General features: G+C 47.3%; 1 protein-coding gene across 2 annotated transcripts; it reads right to left on the bottom strand.

Annotated features, from left to right (window-relative positions):
• Positions 1–3,526: 3,526 nt before the first annotated feature.
• On the bottom strand, positions 3,527–8,381 carry GHRH (growth hormone releasing hormone). 2 transcript variants are annotated; one of them, XM_033095423.1, is made up of 4 exons: positions 8,302–8,381; positions 7,907–8,011; positions 6,367–6,486; positions 3,527–3,610 (listed from the first exon to the last, which is right to left on the bottom strand). In XM_033095423.1, exons 1-4 carry the CDS (start codon positions 8,379–8,381, stop codon positions 3,595–3,597), a joined length of 321 nt encoding a protein of 106 aa, XP_032951314.1. In that variant the 3' UTR covers positions 3,527–3,594. The 2 variants fall into 2 exon arrangements, with proteins under 2 accessions (XP_032951314.1, XP_032951315.1); XM_033095424.1 differs by having other exon boundaries at positions 3,595–3,616; positions 6,370–6,486.
• Between the last annotated feature and the right edge of the window lie 2,308 nt (positions 8,382–10,689).

Below are 10,689 nucleotides of genomic sequence, written 5' to 3'. Positions count from 1 at the left end.
GGCGCTCTGCTCTCCCTTTCTCCAGAGGGCTGCGGTAGGGAGCAAATAAAGTAATGCGTGGGAAACCGCTTTGTGAACTTTATGTTAATACAAACATCAGCTGTTATCATTAAAAGTGATGAGTCCCCCATTGATTAGAGCATTTCTTTAGGGGGAAAAAAATAGCAGTTGGTCTTAAGTAGGAACCCCACGGGAATGAAGCTCCCAGAACCTCTACTGAGAGGGGTTAAGTCTTTTAAGACGCCATTAGCGTCATCATTAATGGTGATAAAGCACCGGAATCGTTGCCATCATGGTTTCTGCCTTTATAATTGCATTCACCTCGAAAACCACAAGTAGCTACGGGTCCCGGTGGCTATTATTTCATTTGAAAAACTAATTGGAAGTTGAGAGAGCCCTCAGTGTTTGCTTTTGTCGGGACAGGCAGAGGAAAGAGATGAGCAGGTGGGTCTGGGGGAAAGAGGGGCTCCAGGCTGGCCCTATTCAGCAGTCTCCTCCTTTGTTCTCCTTCCTTGGCAGGTCCTCGGCCTGCCCGCCTTTCTTGGTTGAAGTGGACTGCCGGCCCTCAATAGCCAGCCTTCTCCTCCGGAGGGGGCTTTTGTTTCCCCATTGTTGGTATTGTCTCCTCGGCAGAGCCGCCGGCGGCCCCCTGCTGAGACTTTCCCACGCTTTACATTCTTTCTTGGAGGATAAACTGGGGGCTCCCAGGGAGAGCAGGTGGTCTAAACCCGTGAAGAACCGAGTTGGCTGTACGGTTCTGTTCTGGTGCCGGGAGGAGGCACTGCGTGTCCTCAGCTGGAAAATGATGGGGGTGGCACTGCTTGTTTCTTGAGTCCCCATCATCTGTAAAGTGATGCGATTCTTGTATTTTTAATCAGAACAGACTTCACCATCATCCAGACTTGTCATTTTTTTTAGACTTAATTTACTTCCAGTAAAATGTACAGATCTTATGAGATCAATGAGTTTTTACATCTAACTACACGAGCGTAACCGTTTCCTAAATCAAAATATAGAACATTTGGATCCACCTAGAAAGTTCCCAGATTCTAGTAAGAGTCGTGCATAGGGTTGGTGATCTGGGGAAATATCTGGCCTAGGTGAAATGGTTCATGAATAGAAAACATTGAGTGATCACTGACATAGATACTTCTGCTCAGGGGCTTCCAGTTCTTGGCTTTTACAGCAAAACTTCTCAAAAGAATGATCTCTACCAGCGCTGGCCGATAGAAATATAATACACGCCACATACCCTGTTTCCCCGAAAATAAGACCTAGCTGGACAATCAGCTCTAATGTGTCTTTTGGAGCAAAAATTAATATAAGACCTGGTATATTATATTATATTATATTATATTATATTATATTATATTATATTATATTTATTGTATTATACCCGGTCTTATAGTAAAATAAGACAGGGTCTTATATTAATTTTTGCTCCAAAAGATGCATTAGAGCTGATTGTCCGTCTCAGTCTTATTTTCGGGGAAACACAGTAGGTGATTTTAAATTTTCTAGTAACCTCAATAAAAAAGGTGAAAAACAGGTGAAATTAATGTTAATATGTTATTTAACCCAGTATGTCCAAATTATTTAACATATAATCAATATTAAAATTTTTGAGCTATTTTGTATTGTTTTTTCATATTGTCATTGAAATCCAGTGTCTATTTTACACTTACGGCACATCTCAGTTTGTACTAGCCACATTTCAAGTGTTCAGGTGTGGCACCTGTGGCAGGTGGCCATCATATTAGACAGTTAGGTCTGTGATCACCAGCTCTGATTCTTCTCCTACCATTTGCTCTTGAACCCACTCGAGTTAGACTTTTGCCTCCATCACTCCACCCCATTTGTTCTTGCCAAGGTCATCAGTGGCTTTTATGGTCACTTCCATGCTCAGCTCTCAAGCGACTTGGCCCATCAGCAGCATTTGGTGCAGTAGATCGCTCCGTTCTTGAAAGACTTTTTCTAGTCAGCTTCTGGAATTTCTCTCTCTTCTGGTTTCCCTACTAGCTCACTGCCTGCTCCTTCTCAGTCTCCTTTGCTGGCTCTTCACCTTTCCTCCAGACTTTAAATGCAGGAGTGCTTCTGGGTCAGTCCTTAGACCTCGTCTCTACTCTTTCTGTACTTCTTCCTTGGTGATCTAACCCACTTTCCTGATTTAAAAAAATCATCTAAATGATGACAGTTTCCAAACGAAACTGGCTGCCCAGACCTCTCTTCACTCCAGACTTGTAAATACAGGTGCCTACTGGACATCCACATTTGGACCTTTAATAACAGCTCAGAACTCCCCATGTCTAAACCCATCTCCTGATTCTTCCCCCACCCCGAAAACTCCTAAATGACAACTCCATCCTTCCAGTGGCTCAGGCCAAAAACTTTGGTTCATTCTTGACTCGTCTCTAATCCCCACACTCTATCCATCAGCCAATGAGTTCTATCTACCCTAAGAATGTATCCAGAATTTGACCCTGTCCCAAAGTGACTTTAAATGCAAGTCAGATCGTGTCGTTGGGCTTAAACCCTGTGATGGCTTCTGTCTCACCAAGGCTGAGATCCAAAGCCCTTACCGTGGCCTCAAGGGTCCTCCTGAGCTGGCTTCCTGCTCCGTCTCGGCTTCCTTCCCTTCTTCTCATACCCTTGCTCTCTTCTAGCCACACTGACCTCCTTGCTCTCCCTCCTTCCCCTCTCTTGCCTCAGGGCCTTTGTGTTGGGTTTTCACTCTGCATGGATGTTCTTTACCCAAATATTCATCAGGCCAATGCCTTCTCTTCCTTCAGGCCTTTCCTCAAATGTTACCTCATCCGCCAGGTCTTCCCTGAACACTACACAGCCCATCTATGCATTGTAGATAAAACAGTGCCCTCCAGTACTCCCTACCCCCTTACATTTTTATCGTTTGCAATTGCCACCATCTGACATGTTCTGTATTTATCTGTTTTCATTATTCTTCCCCTAATTAAAATAGAAGCTCTGTGAGGTCAAAGGCTTTGTCTATTTACCCATGACTGTGTCCCCAGTGCCTAGAACAGTGCCTGGCACACAGTGGGTCCTCTCAGAATATTTGCTGAATGAATAAATGGTACTGCTCACAGATTAACAAGTCACCAGTGGATGAAGGAAGACTTTGGCCCAGAGTAGACAAATACAGCTAAGAGCCTGGTTCTGGGTTGGACTGCCTGGGTTTGAATCCCAGCTCTCTCCCTGTTGGCCGTGACCGTGGCAATTCAGTTAAGCTTCCTGCACCTCAGTTCCTTGTCTGTGAAACGAGAAGGGTGCCAATGTGTGAGGAACACACGAGATTCTAGGCATGGAGCTGCCCCCAGCTGGTACTCGCAGTGCGAGGTAAATGTTTGCTGTTTTTTTTTTTTTATTATTATTATACCATGTGATACCATTTTGGGAAATGTAACTATGTAAAACGCATAAAAAAATTAGGCTGAAGATAAAAGCAAATTGAAATGCAGACCATGATGGGGGAATTTTATTGTATTTATAAAGGAAAAAGTAGGTCAAAAATTAAATAGGATTAACTGGATGCAGTTGTACTTTGGCTGCAGGCAGCATAAAACACAGGCAGAATCTTCATCCTTGGGAATTCCTGTTGCAGAAAGAAAGAAAAACTCAATTGGAAGGACTGAAGAAAGGGCAGGACACCTGAAACAAAGGTGATAGATGGATGCTCCAGTGGCAAGACTGTCTGGGTTCCAAAAGAACCTCATTCTTGAAAAGGGAACCCCGTGCACTGTGGCTGAGGTTGCAAGTTGGTGCAGCCACTATGGAAAACAGTGTGGCGGTTCCTCAAAAAATTAAAAATAGAACTACCGTATGACTCTGCAGTTCCACTTCTGGGTATTTACCTGAATAAATCCAACACACGAATTCGAAAAGATATATGCATCCCTAGTTCAGTGCAACATTATTTACAATAAGATAAATAATGGAAGCCAAGATATGGAAGCAACCTAAGTGCCCATTGATACATGAATGGATAAAGATGTACATATATATATACACACACACAATGAAATATTACTCGCCATAAAAAAAATGAAATCTTACCATTTGCAACAACATGGATGGCCTAGAGGGTATTATGCTAAATGAAATAAGTCAGGCAGAAAAAGACAAATACCCTATGATTTTGTTTATGTATGAAATCTAAAAACCAAAATAAACAAATAAAGCAGAAACAAACTCCTAGATACAGAGAGCAAACTGATGGCCACAGGATGTGAGGTTGGGTGAAAAGGTGAAGGGATTAAGAAGTACAAATTGCCAGTTATAAAAATAGTCACAGGAATGTAAAGTACAGCATAGGGAAGACAGTCAATAATATAGTAATAAACGTATGGTGTCAGATGGGTACTAGACTTCTCAGCATGGTCACTTTGTAAATTACACAAACATCTAATCACTACATTGTACACCTGAAATGAATATAATATTGTGTGGCAACTGTAGTTGAAAAAAATTAATAAAGTACATTTTTAAAAGAACCTCATTCTTAGCCCCAGTTCTGCTAAGCCGCTCCCACTGAGATCCCTCGCAGGCCAGTCACTTCCCCTTGAAGAAGTCACCTGTCTCCAATCCCCAGTCAGGGTTAGATGAAGTTCCTCCTTCTGGCACACACACTCCTTACATCGTTTAGCATTTATCACAAATTAAACAATCCACTATAGCAGTACTTGTTTAGTTTCTGTCTGCCTCAGAGCATTATGGGTGCCAGGAGAGCAGGGACCACTGCTGTCCTATCACCGCTGTTCCCCCAGCCCAGAGCATGGCCCGGGAAAGTCATTGGATGGTTTTCAAGGGATGGGAGGATGGATAAGTCTGAACCTGTTACCTCACAGGGCTGTTAGGCGGACATGAAGAATGGCGAGTGCAGAAGTGTGCCACCTGCCAAATCATTCTACTCCGTACTACCAAGGTAGAAGGACTCTCTCTTATTTTATGTTTTCTCAGGCCCCCCCAGTGATTTCCTGGTATTTGCAGCAGTGAGCGGGAGGGGGAACAATGGCTGTAGCAGCCTCCAGGCCCCTTCCTGCAGCTCTGTGACTTGGAGCTCTGTGAAGCCTCTGGCTTTTAGTTTGCAGCAACAAAGCCTGCATTCATAGGACGCAGCCCTCCTTGGGACCCCTCCACCCTGCTGAGGCCTGGTGGGAGCCATAAAGCAGGTAAATGATGACTTCAGCCCAGCATGAGAGGCGCAGGGTAGGGATTATTCTTAGAGGCATTATTTTTATAATTCTAGCCTTAGGGACCTTAGAGGTGGTCGGAGCTAACCCCCTCCTTTCACAGAGGAGAAAACTAGGAAGCCAGCTTGCGGTGTACAGCGAGTTGGCTGCAGAACCAGACCTGGAGCCCAGGTGTGCATTCTGCCTCCCTTGCAGCCTGGTTCTCACCCCTCCTGCAGCCTGCCTGTCGCCTGCCACTGCTTGTATCTCCACAGGACTGTAGTTGGGGAGAGATCTCTGAGCTCTTGGTGTCTAATTAGGTTGGGAAGAGGGTGAGGGAGCACACGGAGAGAGCTCTGTTGGGAAGTGGATTTGCTTAATAGGTCCAGAAATGCCTGGCAGAGTCAAGCTGGGACATGTTTGTACTCACAGTTGAAAATTGGCCTCAAAAATATAGCAGAGTTTCACCAAACAGTCGTGTCATTTTGGGGAAACTTTGTCTGTGAAGCAGGGCTTTCTGGGCAGGCGCTCCAGGGAAGCAGAGCAGGTCTTGGGCCTGCCAGTCCCTGACTTAGGGGCAACTGCTGCCCCTTCTTTGCCTCAGTTTTCCTCCTCTGTAAGATGGGAAAACTCATTCCTGATCTTCCATGACTTCCAGTGGGAAAGTGAGGGGCAGAAAGATGGGGAATGACTGTCATTCTCATCTCTCCCCCTCATGAGTGCTCCACACACATCTTTCTGAGGGTGTTGGGTGGGGCTGGTCTTTGGTTTTATAGTTTCGTGAACTTGGCAAGGGATCCAGGGCATGCTTCTCAGATCATTCATCCCCTGGGATATGTGTTAAAATTCAGGTTCCTGGGTCCTCTCCCAGAACTATTGAGTCAGTCATGTTTTTGGACACAGACGCTGAGCCTGGCCTCTTGCAACACACTGGAGATACAGTAATGGATAAGATACAATTGTTATCACACGTTTTCTCCTCTTCCTCCAGTTCTTGATGTGTGTAAGGACGAACTTCGTTTCCAGTTTGCTTGGCAGAGCCCCACGCCTTTGGAGGGGAGAGTCTTTCCTTTTCCTGCTGACCCTCGTGGGAGGAAACCTCTGAGCTCCCTAGGTGCACACCCATGCACACGTGTACACACATACACATATGTATACACACACATGCACGTATTCCTACCTCTGCTTCTGTGGCAGGGCCACCAGGATGCTCTCCAATGCCATCTGCTTTTGGTCTGCCCACATGCTCTCCGCCTGACGGCCAGCCCTTACCTTTGCTCTTTGCTCCTGGTTTCTTTCTCTATTTGATTAGAAAAAGAGAAACAGCTGAGGCTCGTATTTGGGTAGCTGAGGTGGAGAGGCCTGGGAAAGACCAAGACAAAGTGAGCAGAGCAGGGTGTGTCCGTACACCGATTCCAGGATCTGGTATGAATGCTGCCAGCCAACTGAATCAGATTTGGCAGCAATTTAGGAAGGCAGTCTATATAGCAGTGAAGAGCATGGGCTATGAAACACACGTTTACTTATTCATTACAAAGGGAAACATATTAACTTTATAGAGGAGAAAACTAGCAGACACTGTGTCAACCAAATGATCAAAGTTACCATCACCAATAATGGGACAAATTGACATCATGTGCCTGCTGATACGAGACACTGAGAGGGACACAACGTCACTCCTGTGGCATAACCTGAATCTAGCCATGAGGAAGCATCAGGCAAATCCAACATGAGGGGCGTTCCATAAACAATTGGCCTTCACTAAACAAAAATGTCAGTGGCCTGGAAGATGAAGGCACTGTTCCAGAGGAAAGGAAACTAAGGAGACATGACAGCGAAATGCCACTCAGGATCCTGGATTGGATCCTGGGTCAGGAAAAGAAATAATCGTTATAGAGGATATTTTAGGTCAACTGGTAAATTTTGAGTGTGGACTCTAAAGGATAATTGTACTGTGATTAAGTAAGAGAATGTCCTTTCATTGGGTATTAGGAGACACCCACAGAAGAAGGGTAAGGGGTCACGAGGACTGCAATTTACTCTCAAGTGGTTCAGCAAAATAATATCAATGTTAATAATAACCGTAGTAATACAGGTGTACATGTGTTTGTGTATGTGTAGATATACATCTAAGTTATAGAGCAAGCAAATACGATAAAAATGTTAGGAATTACTGAATATAGGGAAGGGTACATAGAAGTCCTTTGTACTATTGCTGCAATTTCTCTATCAATTTGGAATTTTTTCAAAATAAAACCTGAAAAATGTGGAGTCAGGCTGTTTGGATCCCGGCGCTGCCACTCTTTGGTGTGTGTCCTTTAGAAGCTATTAATGGCTCTGGACGAAGTGGGTAAGAGTTCCTACTTTGGAAGGTGGTTAGAAAGAGCAAACAAGAAATGAAGGACAACGGCTAATACTAACAAGGCCTTACTGGGTGCTCAGCGCTGTGCCAAGTGTATGTAAATGGCTCAGTGCAGAGCCTTTGTTTCTGAGTTGTGACCCAGTACTAACTACCATTGGCATGGTTCCCACTGGAGCCCAGAATAGAGAGAAGCACATAGTAGGTGTTCAATGGCCATTGAATAGTGAGAGGTAAGCTAAAGTTTGACATTGGGGCCCTTCTGCTATGGCAAGCCCAGAAATGACAGGTGCTGTGCAAGGGAAGAGATAAAACTTGGTGCACGTGGGGTATGGAAGGAATCACAGGAACTCCTGCTTACCCCTGCTGCCTGCTCATGAGGTCCTGGAGCAGCTTGCGGGCAGACAGCTGGCCCAGCACCTTCCGGTAGCCATTGGTGAAGATGGCATCGGCATACCGGGGCATCCTACGTGGGAGGAGTCAGAAGTCAACGGGCAGCATGGCACACTCGGGCAAGGGAACAGACAGGCTGCAGTCACCAGTCACCTGTTGCCCTTTACCCTGTTCATCCCCAGAGGGGGTGGGACCCAAGGGTGACCTCTCTGGAGCTCAGAGTGCCCCCCTCCCAGAGATGGGCAGTACGGGCTGCCTGAGGGGATGGCTGGGGCCAGCTGATGGCTCAGTTCTGCACCCGCCCACCAGCAGGGATGGCTTTGGGGTGGCAGGAATCCAGGTCTTGTTGGCAGGACTGCTTACCTGAGGGGCAAGGAGGGTGGGGAGCAGTGGGAGCCGCTGCTGAGGGTGAGGATCATGAGCAAGAACACCCAGAGCAGCATTTTTCACCCCTGTGGTGGCACCTGGAAAATGACAGGAGGGAAGGTCAGATGTAGCCATAGCCACGGGGATGTCCTTTGCTGGCTGTGCCCAGCCCTGGGCTTGGCTCCAAGCAAGCCTTGGTCCTTGTCTTTTGGAAGCTGTAGGTTAGGAAAAAGAACCCAGACTCTGGAAGTCAGACAGACCTGAGTTCAAGTTTAGCCTCTGCCAGTCATGAGTTCTGACCTCATTTTCTCCATCTGTAAAATGGGCATGATAAAGCTCCCTTGCTGACCTGATAGGGTTGAAGAGAAAATTAAAGATAATGGTGAAACTGCCCCTTCCTTTAAGGCATTAAATATGGAATTCAGGCCTCAGCAAGGGATAAAGCAGATGCAAGCACCTTCCTTTAGTCCCCTACGTCACCCCCCACCCCACAGTGTGACATTGACATAGCGATCGGGACTGACAGCTCAGGCTCCAAGTCAGACTAATCTGAGTTCATATCCGAGCTCTGCCATCATTAGCTGTGTATCCCAGGACAAGTGGCTTCTCCTTCCTGGGCCTCAGTTTCCCTATTCACAAAATGGAGTCGATAACTATACCTACTGCATAGGGTCCTTGTAAGCATGCGATGAAATGAGGCACCTGAAGTGAGTAGCCTGGCCCATGGGAATTTCTCCATAAACTTTTGCTGTGATGATTTAATATTAAACCTGCTCAGATAGTAATATCGGCATGTGCTGTTTTGGTTTTGGGTGGAGTTGGAGGGAAGCGAAGGCTATAAATCTTGCTCCAGACGCTTAGATTTCACCAAACAATCTGAGCCCTGGAAGAGACCCAGGAGCCTGGGGAGCCACGCAAAATTATCTCATAGATCACGTAATTACCCTTAATTGGGGCCTGCTGACACCGTGCTCTGCAATTAGAGGAAGAACAGGCAACAGGGAGGGGAAGAACCCACCTCAGCTGGAGTGGTGCCTCCACTGTCAACCCAGACTTGCCCTAGTGTGACTCAGCTACCCAGGAATTGGGTCTTCCCATCTCCCATGGTACCCCCTCTCTCAGCAGGTTATCCACGCCACGGGGATAAAGACCATCCAGAGGCCCAGGCAGCCCCTTTCCCCTGATCACCCCACCATGGCTCCGTTTCCTCCCTGGTCCTGCTGAGCAGTGGTTTCTGGCAGGCAGGGCCCGCACTGGAAGAAACCCGTTTTCCTTCCTGGGCTCACCTGCCTTCTCACAGCATCATTCCCCTTCGCCCAGACACCAGGTCCTGACTAACCCAGGGATACCTTGAGACTCAAGGGAATATCCACGGGGACGGCTCGATGTGGCCTGAGACCACGGCACCTCCAGAGCTGGAGGGAGCAGCTGTTTAGGCCTCCACCATCAGCCTTTTCTTGATGAGCCCCACTCCCCACCCCCACCCCAACCTAATCCTCCAGTTCCTGCTCAAGTATTTGCTGCCAGTGAGTGAGAGGGAATTCACTATCTCCGAGCCAGTCTGTCCTACTTCCAGCCATCTCTTCTTGTTAGGAGGTTTTTCTCATCGTGTCAAGTCCATGTCCCCTTATCCTGCAAATACTTGTTAAGTTTTCACTCTTCTGGTAAGGACTGGGGCTAGACAAAAGATGAGAACGTGGCATCTGCCCCTGAGGGCTGCCCCTTTGACATCCATCCAGAGCTTCTGCACTTTCATCCACATGACACGCCCTTTAGATGTGTTTTGCCTCAGACTTAGGCCTTTGGTCCCCAGACCAAGGATCTGTAGCCTTCGGTGCTCATCATACCATAACACGTGTGGCTCCCCCTTTCCTGATCTGGTCCAAGGCCAGAGTTTCCTAAGCAGGGAGATCTTTGGAGGCAAGTAGGGCCCCTTGACACAACCACTGCTTTTTCAGTCTCCCAGCTGCAGCCTGGGCTTTCTCGCCTTCTTGGAGGCTGATCTTTTAGAGACCTGGGCATATCCAGGCCCCTACTCACCCCACTCTTCTGCTCAGAAGCCCTTGCCCCACCCCCTCACTTTCTCCAGAGCGAAGCCCACACCCCTGCTCTTGGCCTAAGCCCTCCCTCAGCCTCCCCACCTCCTGCCCCTGTCCCAGGGCTGGCAGAATCGATTCCCAGCCCCTGTGCCCTCCTGGCCCACACAGCCCACCCTCACACTCACATTCCAGAGCAGGCATCACCATCTTCATTTTATAGCTGAGGAAACAAGCCCAGAGAGGAAAAGGGCCTTTTTCCATAGTCCTCCATCAAATTAGTTTCAGAAAGGGCCCTTCAGAATGGGCCTCAAAATCCCCAGGCCAGCAGACCTCCTGTTCTCCGCAG

Source organism: Rhinolophus ferrumequinum, chromosome 23 (assembly GCF_004115265.2).
Source record: "Rhinolophus ferrumequinum isolate MPI-CBG mRhiFer1 chromosome 23, mRhiFer1_v1.p, whole genome shotgun sequence".
NCBI classification, from domain to species: Eukaryota; Metazoa; Chordata; class Mammalia; order Chiroptera; family Rhinolophidae; genus Rhinolophus; species Rhinolophus ferrumequinum.
The sequence above is the reverse complement of the archived record's forward strand: the minus strand, read 5'-3'. Positions and strand labels throughout refer to the sequence as shown.

Excerpts from the sequence above, each read along its gene's own strand:
- GHRH (XM_033095424.1), bottom strand. The coding sequence starts at position 8,381 with ATGCTGCTCTGGGTGTTCTTGCTCATGATCCTCACCCTCAGCAGCGGC. Across the intron at positions 6,487-7,906 it reads CTCATGAGCAGGCAGCAGGG|AGAAAGAAACCAGGAGCAAA; the intron begins GTAAGCAGGAGT and ends CTAATCAAATAG. Across the intron at positions 3,617-6,369 it reads GTGGCCCTGCCACAGAAGCA|CAACAGGAATTCCCAAGGAT; the intron begins GAGGTAGGAATA and ends TCTTTCTTTCTG.